This window comes from Poecilia latipinna, unplaced genomic scaffold (assembly GCF_001443285.1).
Source record: "Poecilia latipinna isolate Pla-1442-1.1 unplaced genomic scaffold, P_latipinna-1.0 Scaffold2681, whole genome shotgun sequence".
Classification (NCBI taxonomy): Eukaryota; Metazoa; Chordata; class Actinopteri; order Cyprinodontiformes; family Poeciliidae; genus Poecilia; species Poecilia latipinna.
Window position 1 is genome coordinate 19818 of NW_015115297.1, and position 20799 is coordinate 40616.

The 20799-nt window shown below is 37.7% G+C and overlaps 2 protein-coding genes and 1 pseudogene across 2 annotated transcripts in view; all 3 read right to left on the minus strand.

The window, feature by feature from the left end:
* Positions 1 to 14713, minus strand: part of LOC106938753 (tripartite motif-containing protein 16-like) — a 19952-nt gene extending 5239 nt beyond the window's left edge. The window contains exon 1 of the mRNA XM_015020898.1: positions 13317 to 14713. Within this exon, the coding sequence (XP_014876384.1) occupies positions 13317 to 14651 (1335 nt within the window). The 5' untranslated portion in view covers positions 14652 to 14713. The remainder of the gene's footprint in view (positions 1 to 13316) is intronic.
* On the minus strand, positions 7284 to 9689 carry LOC106938752 (E3 ubiquitin/ISG15 ligase TRIM25-like). Its single transcript, XM_015020897.1, has one exon. The coding sequence runs from the start codon at positions 9639 to 9641 to the stop codon at positions 7740 to 7742; it is 1902 nt and encodes a 633-aa protein (XP_014876383.1). The 5' UTR covers positions 9642 to 9689; the 3' UTR covers positions 7284 to 7739.
* A 1558-nt stretch (positions 14714 to 16271) lies between the features above and the next one.
* Positions 16272 to 20168, minus strand: LOC106938749 (tripartite motif-containing protein 16-like; annotated as a pseudogene).
* Positions 20169 to 20799: the final 631 nt, after the last annotated feature.

Below are 20799 nucleotides of genomic sequence, written 5' to 3' on the forward strand. Positions count from 1 at the left end.
CTGTGTGAGTTTCACTTCATGAGAACAGAAACTAGTTTGAGCTCTGAGCTACCAATCAGGTTTCAGTGCAGAGAGGCAGCAGCCAATCAGCTTTCACCTTCAGCATGTGTTGGCTCCACCCAGTTTCAAGTTTCAGATCAGGAAGGGAGAAAACAAGGAAACCTGGAAATAAAGAGGAGCTGCTGGTTTTAAATGCAGGAAGAAAAAGGAGGATTTTCATGGACTGATTCCAGGAAGAGGACTGGTTTGAGATTAAAACAATAAACAATTTTATTCTGTTCAGTTCAGTTCAGAAAAGTGTATCTATAATTTATTTAACATCAGATAAGATAAGAAATCTTAAATAGAAACTCAGAGTAATGGTGCTAAAGAACAAACAGAAATGGTTTAAATGCTTTGCAATTTGAATTAAAAAAAATCTGAATTTGATTTTCTCGAGATTTGTAGATATTAACTTGCAATTAATAAATCAATAAATGGCAGAAAGATCCTTTCCACATCAGCCAGTATTTCCAGGAATGTGAAAATAAACATATTAAAGACAATCCTGCTGCAAGGATCAGCCAGGATCCTGGGAGACAAAATAAATCACAAATAAAGCCAATAATTAACAAAATGTTTGAACAAAAAAAAACACATTGATTGTTTCATCTTTTGTTCATCCAGAATATAAAAGAACCTCCTTTGAAAAGCAGTGGAGAAGGTTAAAGCAGGCTTAGGCTTTAAAAAGATTTCCCAAAATTTTAACATCTCTATGTTAAATCCATGTTTTAGAAATGGGAAGAGTCTAGCATAACCGTAAACCCACCAAGGCCTAGTCAAAGCCCACCTGAACTTCCAGGTTGATCAAGGAGAGCTCTGATCAGAGATGCAGCCAGAAGCCCATGGAGACTCTGGACCAAATGATCCACAGTGTGGAAGAAGGAGCTTTGGTCAGACCAGAACAAAATTAAACTTTTTGGCCAAAATGGAAAAGTTTATCTATATGGAACATTAACAGCAGCCTCAGCTGAGTAAAATGTTTCACAACAATCACAAGTAGATAAATGATAAAACTGAAATCAATTATAAAATTGGCAGAAAATACCAAAACATAATAAGATTAAAAACCAAGAGAGAACTAACACTGCACATCACTCTGACCACATCATCACCACTGTCAAATATGGTGGTGGCAGCATCATGCTTCTCTTCAGCAGGGAAGATGGTCAGAGCTAAAGGGACGATGGATGGAGCCAAGTTCAGGGCGATGTTGGAAGAAAACCTGTTGAGTCTAAAGTCTAATTGAAATGGAAGATACTGATACAGATGTTAAAATGTAACTAAATGTTACATAAACCTGATGTTTAAAGAAGAAAACATCAGGTAAATCATTAAACAGCAGGAACATGAGGCTTCAATCAAATATGGATTCAAACTTTACAACCACAGAGATGAACAGTGAAGAAACATGGCAGCTTTATTCTGAAGTTCCTCCTATTAAAAACATAAAATCAGCTGAAGACCACAATGAAACAATATCCATTCTCTCATGTGTGTTAGGACTATAAAAATGAGTTCAAACATGAAAAGATCAAAGAACTGCTTTAACACTAAATTAATGTTAACTGCTTTAACATTAAATTTAATAACATCTCCTTCAGAAACTGTCAGCAGTTTGAAATTCCCATGAAAATTAGATTTATTGTCCAGATTCACTGATTGTTTTTAGTAAAACCTCACATAAACTGAGGATGTTCAGTTTGTAGAGCTAGAAAACAACATGGTGGAGGTTTTTAAAATGGCCGCCATGAAGCAGGAAAATCTGTCAGAATAAACTGAGATGAAGAGATTATTGCAGGAGGCGATATTAGAATAAATTAAACTCATAAATGAGACTTCCGGTTATGGCGTCTCACTGAAAGGTGTATGTGCGTATGGCTCGCTGCTAAATCCTCTAAATTAATCCGTAAGTCAGACCAATATTGGCAATTTCGCCTGTTTTGCTAACGGGAAAAGACTTACTGGGGATCATGCCACCGAAAAATGCCAAACCGGTCCAACAACCGACTAAAACGGCTCCACAAGTGAATGTGGCTAACGTAGCTCATGCGGCTAATGTAGCTCATGCTAGCACGGCAGCGCCGGCGGATCCGACCATTTTCACGGCGCTTCTGATCGATTTCTCGGTAAAAACTACTCGTATAATCATGTCAATGTTGTCACTTTCAGTTTAATCGGCAGCTATCAAAATAAAAATACATACATAAATAAACGAGGTCCTGTGTGGAGGTCTTTTTACGCTGTTTTGTGTTATTTTAAACGCGAAGAGAATCGATATTTTTTTTCAGCTCTCGTAAGCCTGACAAATAAAAGTCAGTCTACAAACACAGGTTCCCAACACTTAGTGTGCATTTATAATTTTTCATTTGTGATAAAGGAGGAGGAAAGCTGGCTGATAGCAGGGCACAAAAATAAAGACTTCCTGAAAAGATCAGAGTGTAAACTTTTTGGTCAATCCCATTCTAATGTAAAATAAGGAAAATATGAAAATGTCTAGTATGCTATCACATATAATATTTTTTTAGAATTTAGAAACAGTTACTTTTTATTTCCCAAAGTTACGGGGGGAGGAGAGGAGAGAATGGATATTTCAGCGGCCTGAAATAATGTGTTCCCCCTCAATAAAATGGAAACAAATTAATTTACCTGCAAGTCTTTTACTGTGTTGATTCCACTCATCATCAACAACAAATCCTGTGATTTTCATAACATTTGCTTTCTTTTTTGCCAAAGTTAGGATGGGGGAACAAAATATTTTTGGGTTATAGGGCTCACTCCGGATACTGTATTTTTGTGGACTTTACACTACTTGAATGAGAGAATAGGAAGGGGCCAATGTATTTTATTTGTTTACATCTCCTATTACACAATTTATGTCTGTTTGTCCTATAATTAATATATCTAGTTGGAATGTTAGAGGTCTGAACAAAATGGTCAAGCTTAAACAAGTGATGGGCAGGATCAAACAGATGAAAACTACAATATGCTTTTTGCAAGAGAAACATTTGATTGGAAAAAGACGTGAATAAAATTAGACCCAGGTGGCCTGGTCAGGTATTCTCCTCTAGTTTTACAACCCATGCCAGGGGAGTCATAATACTGATTCACAAATCAATTCCATTTGAACTAAAAATAAATACTTTGACCCATCAGGGAGATTTCTCATTCTTAGTGGGACTATAATCTCTACAATGGTCAACTTTGTATGTCTATATGCGCCCAATGGTGATGATCCTGCCTTTTACCAAAATTTGTTTTTAACCATGTCAGCTTATAACGGTCCATTTATAATTGGTGGAGATTTCAATTGTGTTTTGAATCCTGCGATAGAAATGCTCAAATAGTTCTGTCATGTCCCACCAACAAGCCAGGAAAACCATCAAGAAATATATGAAAGATCTAAATTTAGTTGAGGTTTGGAGACAACTTTTTCCAAATAAAACAGAGTACTCTTGCTTTTCAAGCACCTTTAAAACTTACTCGCGAATAGACTTTTTTCTGATCTCTTCTAGTCTATTATCTACAGTTCAAAAATGTTGGTATGAAGCTATTCTACTCTGATCACGCTCCAGTTACCCTATCAATAAAATTACCAAACTATTGTCGGTCTTCAATCCCATTTCGATTTCAAGCTAAATGGTTTAAGTCTGAAGGGTTCGAGGAATTTCTTGAAGGGAAAATAACTCAGTATTTCAATTTTAATACAAACCAAACCAGTGCATCAATATAATGGGAAGCATTTAAAGCCTATATAAGGGGGGAAATATTGAGCTATACTAGGCACAAATCAAGACTCCATTTGAATAAACTAAAAAACATTGAAAAACAAATCAAAGAATTGCAGGAACAGATGTGTTACTGCAATGACACTGACAAATATAGGAGACTTCTTTTATTAAAATCAGAATATAACGAGCTCACTACCAGCAAAATAGCAACTAATCTATTGTGGTTAAAACAATCATATTACGATCAGGGTGAGAAGGCAGGAAAACTCTTAGCCTGGAGGCTTAAAAAGTTACAGACAAATCGGGCCATAAATTTAATCAAATTAAATAATGGTGAGAATCTGGTGGATCCAATAAGTATAAATGATGCTTTTGCAAAATATTATCAAAATTTATATACATCACAATATCCAGACAACACAAACAAACAGAAGCATTTTCTGGACCAACTTCAGTTTCCAACCCTGTCAGAAGAGAGTAGAAAAAATTTGGATGAAAAGCTGAGTGTTGAAGAACTTAAAATGGCTTTAAGCCACATGAACTCTGGTAAAGCTCCTGGCCCCGATGGCCTACCAATTGAACTTTATAAGAAATTTCCAGATAAACTACTGCCCCCTCTACTTGAAGCGTTCAATGAATCTTATGAAAAAGGCACCCTACCTCCATCATTACGTTTGGCAACTATTTCTCTTTTATTGAAGCCAGGCAAACCCCCAACAGAAATGGGCTCATATAGACCCATTTCTTTAATGTCCTGTGACACAAAAATTCTATGCAAAGCTTTGGCTCGAAGGATTGAAACGCATATCCCTAATTTAATCTCAAATGACCAAAACGGATTTGTTATTGGGCGCCAAGCCTTTCACAATACCCGCCGATTACTTAACATATTATATGCAAAACAGTTTGCTATGGATCATGCCTTTCTGTCATTAGATGCTGAAAAAGCTTTCGATAGGATTGAATGGAGTTACCTCTTTGATACCCTTAAGAGATTCGGCCTAGGAGGAAAATATTTAAAATGGATTCAATTACTATACACTGAGCCAGTGGCTAAAGTTGCAACAAACGGTCAACTGTCAAGATGTATAAACCTCTGTAGATCGACACGACAGGGATGCCCACTGTCCCCCCTTCTTTTCTTATTTGCCATTGAACGGCTTGCCATAGCAATACGTAAATCCCCTGGCATTCAAATTGGGGATGTAGAGCACCGATTGTCTCTTTTTGCAGATGACATTGTTTTGTTTTTAGCTAATCTGGAAAAGTCTATTCAAGCTGTTGATAAAATCCTGAAGGAATTTGGAGAATTCTCAGGATATAAAGTCAACCAAAAGAAAAGCTCCTTATTAATGCTGAACAGAAATAACCCTCCAATACAAACGCAATTCACATGTACCGATGAGGGCTTTACTTACATGGGAATTAAGATTGACCGAGATATAGAGAAAATGGTTTCTATAAATTATGATCCTTTAGTGCAGAAAATATTAGTTTCCCTAGAAAGATGGAGCGAGATGCCAATCTCAATGATAGGTCGTATTAACATTATTAAAATGTCCATTCTCCCAAAGTTCTTATACCTTTTCCAGTCCATTCCTTTACACATTCCAGCTTCCTTCTTTTCTTCTTTGGATAAAGCCTTTAACAAATTTATATGGAACAATAAACGCTCCAGATTGCGACTCTCTCTTCTTTATCTACCCTACGATCGAGGTGGGCTTAGAGTGCCGAACATTAAATTGTATTATTGTGCTGCGCAGCTTTGTGCTGCTTCCTGTTATTTTTCAACCGGTGACATACCCTGTTGGGTACAAATAGAAAACAACTCGGTAACATTACCTTTGACATCCTATTTTTACTCAGCTGAACTTAAATATCTATTAAAAAACACCAAAAATCCTTTTCTCAAAAACACAATATCAGTTTGGCACTACTCCCATACAGTTTTAGATGAGGTGTCCAAGATCTCATGTCTATCGCCTATTTGGGGAAACAATAGATTCAAACCGGGAAGAACAGACAGGGGGTTTAGAATATGGATGAATAAAGGCTTAAATAAAATAGGGGACCTTTATAGTGAAGGAGTTTTGATGTCCTTTGAACAACTGGTAAATAAGTACAGCCTGCCCCAAAAGCATTTTTTTAAGTATTTACAGATTAGAAGTTTTATTTTTGCCTCTCTGAAATCTACGACTGAACCTCCACTCTCTACCATAGAGAATATAGCTGTTCACCATAATCAGAGTAGAGGCCTACTTTCCAAATTTTATAATATTTTACTTTTAGCTTCAAAAGAAAATAGTCTCTCATATTTACAAGCCTGGAAAACTGATCTGCAAACGGAAATCCCTGAGGATGAATGGAATAACTCATGTCTATTGGCACAAATGCAAACTATTAACACAAGGTTTAGACTATTGCAATACAAATGGTTATTTAGAACGTATATCACTCCTGTAAAACTTCACCATTTTAATTCAAATATTCCTGATATCTGTGTTAAATGTAATATAGATAAGGGTACTCTTTTCCATTGTATGTGGCAATGTGTAGAGCTTCAAACTTTCTGGAAGGAGGTTATTATGTTCATCTCTCGTTTGATCGAACAGGATGTTCCAATGGACAGTAAACTTTGCTTACTGCATATTTTCCCAGATGGATTTAAAGGTCCTACAAAGAGACAGAAGCTTGTGACTTTTTGCCTCTTGCAGGCTAAACATTTGATTGCTCTGAAGTGGAGGAACACAGAAAGACCAAAGATAAATGAATGGATTAAACTATTGAGCAACAACCTGGCAATGGAAAAGCTGACATATTTAACAAAAGGAAAGCTTGAAGACTTTAAAGATATTTGGTTTCCTTTCTTACATCTTGTCAAATACTGTGATATGTAAAGCTAATTTTTCTTTTCTTTTTGTGTAGATAGAGTGAGCCCTGGGGTTCAGTGTTCTTTTTGGGTGGGGGGAGAGAATGCGCTGTATGTAAATTATTATTTTTTTTTTGCTTTACTTTTTATGTTTTTTTTGGGAGGTGGGGGGGGTTGTGTTTGTTTTTGTATGTCTGTATAGCAGAAAATTCTAATAAAACCATCTTGTAAAAAAAAATTAAACTCATAAATCAAAGAATTACAGATTATATTTTTCTCCACACTTTATTTTGATTCACATATTTTCTCAACACATTCTGTAAATTACAACATTATCATATAAATCCACTGAGACATTTACCACTGGTATCCAAAGGACAGAAGGAAGCAGTTAGGAATGATAACTATTTACAGTTACAAAATGATTAATTTTACAGAAACTGCTCTATTGGTTTAAAACTAAACAGAATCAACTTATGATTTAAGTAACAAGAATGCAAGTTCATAAAAATACCATCATCCCCTCAGTTTTCTGTGTTCACAGGGAAAATCCAAGTGAAACTGAAATGACATATCAATTTATATTGATTTAATTTACAATAATTACTCAAACCTTCCCCCACAAACCAGTTTTAAAATATTAAGGAAAATGTAATTTTGAACTCAATCATAGCTTTAAATCAGATGTTGACAAACAAACTTAGTAAATACACATTTCGAGGTGACAATAAAAGAAGCAAACGTCATTCATAGAAACACAGACTGCTTTAATGGAGAGAAGACATGAGGTTACAATATAGAGTTAAAATACTTTACATACAACTAGTTCAGTTCAGCCTCTGTCCTATAAAATGCTCTGATATACATTATCTTACATTCCATTACACATAAAAACTAGACTGAGGCCAATCTGGAGGTTTTAATGCTTAGTAATTCTAACATCAACAGTCTAGTAAACCAGAAAACAGAGGAACATTTATAAAAAATACAAGTAATTCAAACTTTGACAGTAATATATCAAAACTTTACACATTTCTTCTCTGAGCTGCTGCACAGTAGAATATCGTTTCCCTGCAGGTATCAGGCTCTTCTTTCTCACATTAAAACTTAGGACACTTTCTGACCCGTCTGAGTTGACTGAACTCAGCTGAGCCTCCAGTTTCATACAGTCGTATCCCAGCCAGCAGCGGCTGAGTGAATCTGGTCTGGACTCTGTGGAGGAGAGTCCTGGATTCAGAGACGCTGAAACGGTTATTAGGGCGGAGAGTCGTGGATTCAGAGACGCTGTAGAAGGACAGAATACCTGCTCCATAATCCAGGAACACTCTTATTGTAGATGAACAAGGAGCCGAGATCAGAGTCAGAGTTTTGTTATGTCTGAATACATACATGAGTTTGCAGCACTCCAGAGCCCAGGAGGTTTCATTTAGCCCAAATGTGTAGTCACTTAGTCGGCCTGTTTCCCTGATATCTTTGTAAGCAACAGCCACTGTGAATCTACCAGAGCTCTCCACCTCCCAGTAAGAACATCGATTCAGAGAGTCTTTACTCAGCACTTGGAAGCTTCCATCAAACCGTTCAGAGTCGTCTTTAAATTGTTCTGTGTCCTTCTTTACTGCTCTGTTTCCTGTGACAGACAAATATCTGTTTGCTGTGTTTGAGTCCAGTGTTAGCTCCTGGGAATATTTCAAGAGATCATCTCTGTCCATCAGCCCCTCTGTGGGAGTTGATGATGAAGCCCCTGAACCAATCTCCACCAGGGAAATATCCATCCACCTATTGCCCACTATTTCCTCAATCGTACTCTCAGCCTCTGAGACAGCTGCTTTAATTTTATCAAGACACCATGGTGGGGGAATACAAGGCATTCTGAAGCAGGGAGAATCTCTGGTTCCAATACCAGAACTTCTGGTTGCAGGACCTCTCGTGCTGGTTCTGGCTTCAGAACCAGAACAAAATGGTTCTGGTTCAGAACCGGAATCAGAATCGGAACCAGAGCCGGAACCAGAACCGGAGCCAGAACCAGAGCCAGAACCAGAGCCAGAATCAGAGCTAGAATCAGAGGGTTCTGGTTCTGGAATATATTTTTTCAGAAACTGGATGTCGTCCTCTGTGTGTGAGAGCTTCTCCAGTTCGGCGTCTTCCCTCTTCAGCTCAGTGATCTCTTTCTTGAACTCCTTCTGTTTTTTTTCAGCTTCACAGACTTCAGTTTTCTGCTTTGCTTCTATGTACTTCTTCACATCAGAGCTTTTTTTCTTGATCTGACGGATTAGTTCAGTACAAATCTTTTCACACGCTTCAACTGATTTTTTAGCAGAGCGATTTATGAACAGAACTTTTTCTTTTTCCTCTTTCACATCTTTCCCTCTGTTCTGGATTCTCTGCTGGATGTTTCCTCGTCTCTCCTCCAGCTCTCTCTGCCTCTCAGCTCTTTCTGCTGCAGCTGACACTGTGTCATGCCCTCTATGTTCCTCCAGTAAACAGAAAGCACAGACACACTTCTGATCAGTGCGGCAGAACATCTTCTTCACCTCATCATGCGTAGAGCAGATGTTCTCCTGGAGGTTCTTGGACGGCTCCACCAGCTTGTGTTTCTTTAAATGAGCCACTTCATAATGAGGCTGAAGGTGTTTCTCACAGTAAGAGACCAAACAGAATAAACAGGACTTGATGGCTTTCAGTTTTCTTCCAGTGCAGAAATTACAGGCCACATCTTCAGGTCCAGCATAGCAGTGATCAGCAGCAGCAGCTTGGAGTCCGGTCTTCTGCAGCTGCTCCACTAAAGCTGCTAGCATGGTGCTCTTCTGCAGAACAGGCCTTGGTGTGAATGTCTTCCTGCACTGAGGGCAGCTGTGGATTCTTTTCTGATCCTCTTTATCCCAGTAACCTTTAATACAGTTCATACAGTAGCTGTGTCCACAGGTAGTAGTCACCGGATCCTTCAGGAGATCCAAACAGATCGAACAGGAGAAAGTTTCTCGGTCCAACTGATTCTGCTCCATTGCTGCTCTCAACCACAGTGGCTATGAGTTTCACTTCCTGAAAACAGAAACTAGTTTCAGCTCACATGCACTCACATGTCAGTGTAGAGAGGCTGCAGCCAATCAGCTTTCACCTTCATTAAACATTGGCTCCACCTACTTTAAAGTCCTCAAAGGGACGGAACAGAGAGGAGCTGCTCTGTTTAAATGCCCTTTTCACTAATGTTTAACAGAATAACAAAAGTTCATATAAAAACCATCACCGCCTCAGTTTCCTGAGTTTACAGAATAACAACCATGTCAAAAAGAAATGAAACATTTTTATTAACATTCATTATTTAATTTACAATAATTACTCAAAAATCCTACAACGCTGTTTTAAAATATAATGTTAAATCTTATGTTAAACTGAGTCAGCTTGAAATCAGTAATTATTCATATCGTTAGAGATTGAGGCTTAATGTCCTTTTAAAATCAGACTAACATGTTTCTTCTTTTCTTCTGACTGAATATTAACAGGTTGGAGTGGCTCATCCAGAGTTTTAAAGTGAATCTGAGAAGGGAGTTAAAGATTAGGGTGATGGCAAGAGGCTGTTCCACCTCTGGGACTTGGAGCTCCTCAGCAAAGAGAAATCATTAAAATTACCGATAAATATTTTCAGAAAGTTGCTTAGAAGAGAAGAGTTGCATTGCCAAGCAATCGGTTTATTATTGGGAAGGGTTTAATTTTCCATTTTTAAGAAATAAAATATATATTGAGTCAGAAAGTATTTTGTTCAAAATTGATGATCTTTTTAGATTTATTCATGATAAATTAATAGATGTCCTTGTTTGAAAATCAATTTAAATGTAAATCTGCCAAAATCTAAATTTTGTTTTGAGCTTAACAAAATAATTCAGAGTATTATTATTGTCTTACGATGTAAAGAGCCAAACTGAACCTGAAGTAGAATAAAATGTGATTGAGTAACTGGGCTTTGATTGTGTTTATTCATGTAGCAAAATATAAAATTACTAATAGATCCTGGGAAACAAATAAGGGAAAGTTTGTTAATTTAGTCCATCAGCTGACAATAAAACGACTTCAAACAAACATCTATAGAAATACAGACTGATTTTATGGGTAACAGTCTGTGCTACCCATATATTCTATATTCTGTGATGTTAGAATATAGAAACAAAATAAAATATACACAATAGGTACATATTTAGTCTGTCTCTGTCCTGTTTAGATTAAACAAAAAACTAGATTGAATGACTGACCAGTGGAGGTTGTAATCCTTGTTAATATCAACAATTTAATGAACAGCTCTGTTAACTGGGTCACATTTATTAAAAAATATGAATCCCTTTGTTAGTAATGTAAAGAACTTTACACTTTACTTCTCTGAGCTGCTGCATAGTAGATTATAATTCCCCTGCACATATCAGGCTTTTCTTTCTCTCACATTAAAACTCAGGAAACTTTCTGACTCGTCCGAGTTGACTGAACTCAGCAGAGTCTCCAGTTTCATACAGTCGTATCCCAGCCAGCAGCGGCTGAGTGAATCTGGTCTGGACTCTGTGGAGGAGAGTCGTGGTTCCAGAGACGCTGTAGAAGGACAGAACACCTGCTCTGTGGTCCAGGAACACTCCTATCTTAGATGAACGAGGAGCCGAGATCAGAGTCAGAGTTTTGTTGTGTCTGAATACATACATGAGTTTGCAGCACTCCAGAGCCCAGGAGGTTTCATTTAGCCCAAATGTGCATTCATTTATTCTGGCTTTTCTGCTGATATCTTTGTAAGCAACTGCCTCTGTGAATCTACCAGAGCTCTGCACCTCCCAGTAAGAACATCCATTCAGTCAATCAATCAATCAATCAAATTTTATTTGTATAGCACATTTCAGCAGCAAGGCATTTTGAAGTGTTTTACATAATTAAAATAAAAACAGCTTGTGACATTGAATAAACAGAGAGAAAGAGAAAGACATTTTGAAAAAGATTAAAAAAGATAAAAACATTAAAACCCCTTTGATGACTTCAGTTAAATGTCGTTTAACTGGGGCTCTAACCCTCTGGGACTTTAGTCAAAAACACTGTTTGACAAGGACTCCAACCTCTAGGTTTTTAGTTGAAACGCCGTCAACTGGGACTCTAAATCAGAGAGTCTTTACTCAGCACCTGGAAGCAATGTTCAAACATTCAGGATTATCTTTAAATTCTGTGTCCTTCTTTACTGCTTTGGTTCTTTTGATAGACTAATATCTGTTTTGCTGTGTTTGAATCCAGTGTTAGCTCCTGTGAAAACTCAGAGTTTATCTCTGTTTTATAGCTTCAATGTGTATTTATAACACTAAAGGGGTAAAGGGTTAAATTTTATAACTTTCAAAGCAACATAATTTAGCCTTTGGCAGATTTGTGAATGGTGAATTAAATGTTAAAATATTAAAATAAAACTTTTCATAAATATTAAAAGATTTGAAGATCAGCATTAAATGTTAATGATGTAATTTAGACAAAAGGAAAACACTCAAGATTTGGATTCGTAGCTACACTGATGCAGTTAGAAGTGACAAACTTTATGAAAATGTTATAATTGAACATGTTTATTTCATATTCATTTCAGCCTAGAAAGTTGAGGTTTGACTTGGAATGAAAGGATTTGTAAATATGTCTTTGAAAGTTGTTCTTATAATGAAAGCTTTTCTGTATGAAAGAGTAACTGTAGGAATTACAAATTATTTTTCATCAGTGATGATTTTAAAGTCTGCAGCTAAGATCCTTCAGTGGTTTGCTGATTTTGACAAAACCAATCGGTGTGGAAAAAAAAAAATCAGAAAAAGTAGTCTAGACAAATCACAGCTTGTTTTAAATCAGTTTATTGGATCTATGAAACAGATATGAATTATAAATGACAGAGTTAACAGCATCCTTATACTTTTTATTAGTCTTAATATACTTCTGATATTTATATCATATTTTTTAAATGAGAAGTTCCACAGGGGCTGACAAAATCTGAACAAAATTATGTTTAAATGATGCACAGATCTGTGATGCCTATCAGACACTATTGCTAAAGAGATTCATGCAATTATGATAAAAGGCACAACAATATCATGGAGGACAGATACTAAACTAAACATGACGTAATATACAGAGAATACCTCAAGACAAGGTACTAGCACACAAACAAATTTAAGATAATTTTCTGTCAAAAGAAGAAAATGCCACAAAAATACAGAAACAGAAAAAAATACAAATTTAGTAAAATAAAAATACAATTTTCAATTTGACTAAGTTCTAATAGTTGATCAGATATATGAAAACAACAGTTAAAAACAAAAAATAAGAGAAATTAAACTACAATGCAGAGACCTGAGAGAAAATAACTCAATAAACAGATATTATTTAAGCTTATAGAACTCTGCAGAACCAGAAACTCCAGCGTGAAGCGGCTCAGTGAATCTGATCTGGAATCTGTGGATCAGAGTCATGGTTTCAGAGACGTTGTAGAAGGACAGAATACCTGCTCTGTGGTCCAGGTACACTCCAACTCTGGAGGAAACTGGATCTGAGATGAAGATGTTTTTGTTGTTGTGTAAAAGTCTTATACCTTCTAATACCCAAGATTTGTCGTTATATCCAAATCTACATTCATCCCCTCTTCCTACTCTGCTGATACTCTTGTATGAGAGTACTACAGAACCACACACCTCCCAGTAACAACGTCCAGTCAGACTCTCTCTACTCAGAACCTGACACCAATCAGTGAATCTGTCTGGATGATTTGGATAAATCTGATGTTGATCCATCCTCGTCACCTTCCTGTTTCCCTCTGACAGAACCAGCATTGTGTGAGCCGTGTTTGGATCCATTGTGATTTTACATGAATATTTCAAGAACCCAGCCCTTGTTGTTGGTTCTGGTCCTGATTCAGGTTCTGATGGTGAAACATCCACCTCAGTGACCATCAGTGAGATGTTTGTCCATGAGTCTCTCAGGACGTCCTGTAGTTTGTCTCTGAGCTCTGACACAGCTGCTGTCACGTCCTCAAAGTGTCTCAGAGGACGGATGTTGATGCTGGATGAGTGTGTCGACTCCCTGAGTGCTGGCAGTGAGGGGTAGTTGAGGAGAAACTGGTTGTGATCCTCTGTGTGTGAGAGCTGCTCCAGCTCAGCGTCTTTCCTCTTCAGCTCAGTGATCTCCTGCTCCAGCTTCTCCTGAACATCTTTGACTCGACTCACTTCAGTTTCCTGCTGGGATCTGATCTGCTGCTTCACATCAGAGCTTCTTTTCTGGAGGAGACGGATCAGCTCAGTGAAGATCTTCTCACTGTCCTCCACTGTTTTATCAGCAGAGTGATTGATGGCCTCCACCTCCTGTTGAAGCAGCTTCACATCTTTCTCTCTGTCCTGGATTCTCTGCTGGATGTTTCCTCGTCTCTCCTCCAGCTCTCTCTGCCTCTCAGCTCTTTCTGCTGCAGCTGACACTGTGTTGTGGCCTTTATGTTCATCCACAGAGCAGAGATAACAGATACATTTCTTATCCTTGCAGCAGAAGATATCAATCACCTTACCATGCTTAGAGCAGATGTTCTCCTGGAGGTTCTTGGACGGCTCCACCAGCTTGTGTTTCTTTAAAGGAGCCACTTCATAATGAGGTTGAATGTGTTTCTCACAGTAAGAGGCCAGACAGACTAAACAGGACTTGATGGCTTTCAGCTTTTTTCCAGTGCAGAAATCACAGGCCACATCTTCATGAACAGTATAACGATGATCAGCAGGAGCAGCTTGGAATCCGGTCTTCTTCATCTGCTCCACTAAAGCTGCTAGAATTGTGTTTTTCTTTAGTACAGGTCTTGGTGTGAATGTCTCTCTGCACTCAGGGCAGCTGTGGATTCCTTTCTGATCCTCTCCATCCCAGTGATCGTTAATACAGTTCATACAGTAGCTGTGTCCACAGGGAATCGCCACCGGATCCTTCAGTAGATCCAAACAGATCGAACAGGAGAAAGTTTCTCGGTCCAGTTGAACTGCTTGCTGCGCCATTTTTCCTCTCAGTAACAATGGCTGTGTGAGTTTCACTTCATGAGAACAGAAACTAGTTTGAGCTCTGAGCTACCAATCAGGTTTCAGTGCAGAGAGGCAGCAGCCAATCAGCTTTCACCTTGAGCACCTGTTGGCTCCACCCAGCATCAGATTTCAGATCAGGAAGGGAGAAAACAAGGTAACCTGAGGTGAATGAGATGAGCTGCTGGGTTTAAATGCAGGGACGTGTTTCACTAAATTCTAATAGAAATATAAATTGGAGTTAACTGGGATTCACTGAACTTCAACAACAGAACTTAGTTATTCACACAGCAGGCCTGTCTGAAGCAGACAGTTCCAACTTTGCATTAATCATTATTTACAAAATAATGCAAAGTTGACATTTTGTCTTCAGTTAAGCCTCTTGCAGGTAAGCATGTTATGAAAAGCTGTTATCAGTGGATCCCTGATGTCTTCATATTCATTTATTTTATTTTCTTTGCAGAAGAGGCGTCAATGCATTGATGGACAAAACCAAACTAAAGGCACCAAATACAGTTTAAAAAACTAACAAAGGCAAAAACATCTAAATAAAATCCAACAATCGAAGAGGCTGTGAGACTTTCTAGGAATCCATCCAGACAGTTCAGAGGTTTATATACTCGTGTTGCAGTTTTGGCTAATTGCTCAGTCAGCCACTAGGTGGTGCTGTAATCCTATGATCTCAACCTCTTTATGGTCACTGCTCATGTTTCTGTTCATCTCTAACCTGACAAACTTTCAGGTTAACAGAAATCATGTGATGGGTCATTGTTTGGACGGGGTCTGCCGTTTTGGGCAGCGTCCCATTGACAAGCTGCTAAAGTTAGCATGTAGTTGCTAAAGCTAACATGCTAGCATCTAGACCAGGGGTCTGCAACCTGTGGCTCTTAATAACTTTAGCCCAAAAAATAATTAAGAATTGAATAGTGTCTTAAAATATAAAGGTATACGTAAATGCTAGCTTTAACAGTTCTTCACAAAGGTTTTAGGAATATTTTTGGAGATGATTTTTTTCTCCAAATCCTCCAAAGCATTTAGTATAATTTATATTGAAGGAGAAGACATTATGAAAACACAGATAAACAAGTGTTAACTTTGTCATTACAAAAACAAAAAAGTAGTTTGATTCATTCACAAATTAAACAGGATTTAATCTCCTCTTTTTACAGTTTGAATGTAGATTTCAAGGGTAAATGACACATTTAATCAAATCTTATAATTCAAGTGAATCAGCTCTTAGCAGAACTGAGACTAGTGAGTTAAATGTTAAAATATTAAACAATTAATGTTTATAAGTATTAAAATATTTGAGGATTATTTTTCTGTTAATGTAATTCAGACAAAAGGACAAACACCAAAAAAATCATGTTCGAGTCTTTAGAGACTTGACTTGAAAAACGGATTTGAACGCTGTCCTTATTATGAAAGCTTATCCATTTTAAAGCATAAAAATATTAGGTATAAATTCTTTTTACATCAATTATAATCATAAACATGTCAACAAGGATCCCTCACTGGTTTGCTGATTTTCACAGCAGCACCATTTACAGAGGATAAAAAAAGGTCTCAAAAAATAAAGTCTATACATAAAACAAGTTATGCAGTTCAAATTTGTTTATTGGATTTATCAAACAGACAGAAGTAATGTATAAATGACTGAATCAACAGCCTTCATATCAACGTCTTAATATACTTCTCATATTTCTATCACATTGTATTTATGACAAGACAAGTTTTAGATGGGCTGAAGTATGAGCAAAAAATGTCTTAAAGATGCAGATATCAGACATTATCAATCAACAAATTCATACAAATATGACATGAAGACAAAACAATATCCTAGAGAACAGACACTAAGATAACTTTATACACAAGGATATCTTGTTGAGGCACAAACACAAAAAAATAAGATATTTCTGCCCAAAGAAGAAAAAACTTCCAAAAAAATAGATTGAGAAATATCAAACAAAAACAAAAAACAATTGTGGAATGAAAAACAGCATGATCACCTGTCTTCATAAATACACACACATATGAAAACATTAAAGAATGAAAGAAATTAAACTCTAGTCCAGATACCTGAAGTCACATAACTCAGGAATGTACTGAGAGAAAAGACACTATTTAAGTTTACAGAACTCTGCAGAGTCTTGAGTGTTTACAAGTCGAATCCCAACATGCAGCAGCTGAGTGAATCTGGTCTGGACTCTGTGGATCAGAGTCATGGATTCAGAGACATTATACAAGGACAGAATACCTGCTCTGTGGTCCAGGTACACTCCGACTCCGGAGGAAACATAACTTGAGAGTTTGGTCCATATGTTGTTGTGACAAAGCTTAGCATGGTAAAAATCAATTGCCCAAGATTTGTCATCATATCCAAAAGTACATCCATCCCCTCTTCCCTCTCTGCTGATATTATTGTATGTGACTGCTACCTGAGGGTCACCTTTCCACTCCACCTCCCAGTAACAACGTCAAGTCAGACTCTCTCTACTCAGAACCTGACAGTGATCAGTGAATCTGTCTGGATGACTACGATAAATCTTATGTTGATCCAATCTTGTCACCTTCCTGTTTCCCTCTGACAGAACCAGCATTGTGTGAGCTGTATTTAGATTCAATGTGATTTCACATGAATATCTTAAGAACCCAGCCCTTGTCGTTGGTTCTGGTCCTGATTCTGGTCCTGACAGTAGAACATCCACCTCAGTGATTTTCAGTGAGATGTTTGTCCATGAGTCTCTCAGGACGTCCTGTAGTTCATCTATGAGCTCTGACACAGCTGCTGTCACGTCCTCAAAGTGTCTCAGAGGACGGATGTTGATGCTGGATGAGTGTGTCGACTCACTGAGTGCTGGCAGTGAGGGGTAGTTGAGGAGAAACTGGTTGTGATCCTCTGTGTGTGAGAGCTGCTCCAGCTCAGCGTCTTTCCTCTTCAGCTCAGTGATCTCCTGCTCCAGCTTCTCCTGAACATCTTTGACTCGACTCACTTCAGTTTCCTGCTGGGATCTGATCTGCTGCTTCACATCAGAGCTTCTTTTCTGGAGGAGACGGATCAGCTCAGTGAAGATCTTCTCACTGTCCTCCACTGTTTTATCAGCAGAGTGATTGATGGCCTCCACCTCCTGTTGAAGCAGCTTCACATCTTTCTCTCTGTCCTGGATTCTCTGCTGGATGTTTCCTCGTCTCTCCTCCAGCTCTCTCTGCCTCTCAGTCCTTTCTGTTGCAGCTGACACTGTGTCGTGACCTTGATGTTCATCCACAGAGCAGAGATAACAGATACATTTCTTATCCTTGCGGCAGAAGATGTCGATCACCTTACCATGCGTAGAGCAAATGTTCTCCTGGAGGTTCTTGGACGGCTCCACCAGCTTGTGTTTCTTTAAAGGAGCCACTTCATAATGAGGCTGAAGGTGTTTCTCACAGTAAGAGGCCAGACAGACTAAACAGGACTTGATGGCTTTCAGTTTTCTTCCAGTGCAGAAATCACAGGCCACATCTTCAGGTCCAGCATAGCGGTGATCAGCAGGAGCAGCTTGGAGTCCAGTCTTCTTCAGCTGCTCCACTAAAGCTGCTAACATGGTGTTTTTCTCCAGATCAGGCCTTTGTGTGAAGGTTTTCCCACACTGAGGACAGTGGTAGCTTTTCTTCTCCTCACCTTCATCCCAGAAGCTTTTAATACAGTTCATACAGTAGCTGTGTCCACAGGGAATAGTGACCGGATCCGTCAGTAGATCCAATCAGGTTTCAGATCAGAAAGGCAGCAGCCAATCAGCGTTCACCTTCAGCACCCATTGGCTCCACCCAGTTTCAAGTTTCAGATCAGGAAGGGAGAAAAGAAACCTGGTAATAAAGAGGAGCTGCTGGTTTTAAATGCGGGAAGAAAAATAAGGATTTTCAGGGACTGATTCCAGGAAGAGGACTGGTTTGAGATTAAAACAATAAACAATTTTATTCTGTTCAGTTCAGTTCAGAAAACACCGGGTCAGGTAAAAAGTCTTAAATAAAAACAACAAACAAAAATTGTTTCAATGGTTTGCAATTTCAATAAAAACGCATGAATTAGATATATTTTTAGAGATTTGTAGATATTAACTTGCAATCAATAAATCTGACAGAAAGATGGTTTTATCCTCCCCACAGTCAGCATTTCAAGGGATGTGAATAATAAAAATCGACTGACTGATGGTAAGTAATCCTGATAGTTCATGTGAGGAATCTAAAATATAAAACAGTATTAAAACAATAAAAGACCTGAAATATTTCAGTTTGTGTGCAATGAATCTAAAATATATGACAGTTTAATTTTTTATCATTACATTTGGAAAATAATGAACTTTATCACAATATGCAAATTTTTTGAGAAGGACCTGTACTTGTACTTCGTTACTTCCCACCACTGCAACAAACATGTGGAAGAAGGAGCTTTGGTCAGACCAGAACAAAATTAAACTTTTTAGCCAAAATGGAAAAGTTAAAGTTTATCTACATAGAACATTAACAGCAACATCAGCTGAGTAAAATGTTTCAATGTTTCACAATCACAAATAGATAAATGATAAAAGAAAAACTGAAATCAAATATAAAATTGGCAGAAAATACCAAAAAATAATATGAATAAAAACCGAGAGAGAACCAACATTGCACATCACTCTGACCACATCATCACCACTGTCAAATATGGTGGTGGCAGCATCATGATTCTCTTCAGCAGGGAAGATGGTCAGAGTTAAAGGGACGATGGATGGAGCCAAGTTCAGGGCGATGTTGGAAGAAAACCTGTTGAGTCTAAAGACTTGAGACAGGGGCAGAGCTCCAGCTTTCAGCAGGATAATCACCTTAAACACAAAGCCAGAGCTACAATAAAAACATATTCATCTGTTAGAATGGTCTAGTCAAAGTCCAAACCTAAACCCAACCGAGAATCTGTGGCAACATCTGAATACAGCTGCTTGAGCTCAGTCAGATTAAAACAATGGACAAAAATTTCAGTCACTATGCAAACCCTAAAAGTTATTAGTAAAAAATGTTTCCAAGTGTGAATCATTTTTGTTGTGCTTAACAATTGTGTACATTGTGTTTTTCTTTCTCATTAAATTCTAATGAAATATTTTTATTGTTGTGGTTGTAATGTGAGAAAATATGGAAAAGTTCAGAATATGAACACTTTTGCAAGCCATATGATGTCATGCGTATGACGTCAGGTAAACGTGACTGCAGATAAAACAACTTCAACTCTTCTGGAAAGTATCTTTAAAATGTGTTTTTATTAAATGTTTTAACCATTCTATCAGTCAGACACTGATGTTGGACAGGAAAACATGGCGCACAGTCTCTGCTGTATTTCATCCCAAAGCTGTTGTACCAAGCTGAAATCTGGACTTTTTGTAACCTGATCAAGTTCCTCCTCATTAAACTCCTGACCTGGTCAGACGTGTTGGAACAGAACTGGGCCGAATCTAAACTCTTCCCAGAACACTGGGAGTATAACATTATCCATAGAAAAATACACAACAACATAATTTATCTGATCTTTGAACAGATACGAACACTTCTAACATTATAAAAGACAGCTATAAAGTTTATTTTCTGAACTTTGCACAGTTTCACAGTTTTTTTCATGAATGTTTAAACCAAGTGAGAAGCTATTATCACCTGAAATGATCTGAATTAAATCCAGCAACTTATATGAGATGCCTTGACCTTTGTCTGCCTCCCACAAATTTAAATGGAAGTAACTGTTGCAGATGTTATAATGTAACAAAATGTGTTTAAAGAAGAAAACTGATAAATTTAAACACAAGGAACAAGAAGCTTCAGTCAAATCTTGGTTCAAACTTTTGCAACCACAGAGCTAAACAGTGAAGAAACATGACAGCTTTATTCTGAAGTTCCTCCTTTTAAAAGCATAAAATCCACAATAAAACAATATCTGTTCTCTCATGCAACAGGACTCAAAATGAGTTCAACCAGGATCAAAGAACTGCTTTCCCTTTTTTAACCTGGGGAATAATTTATAATTTTATTAAAGTCAATAAAATCTCCTTCAGAAACTGTCAGCAGTTTGAATTCTATGAAACTGAAATTTATTGTCCAGGTTCACTGATTGTTTTTAGTTAAACCT

Bases quoted from the DNA above. Each gene is read 5' to 3' on its own strand.
- LOC106938752 (XM_015020897.1), bottom strand. From the start codon at position 9,641: ATGGAGCAGAATCAGTTGGACCGAGAAACTTTCTCCTGTTCGATCTGT.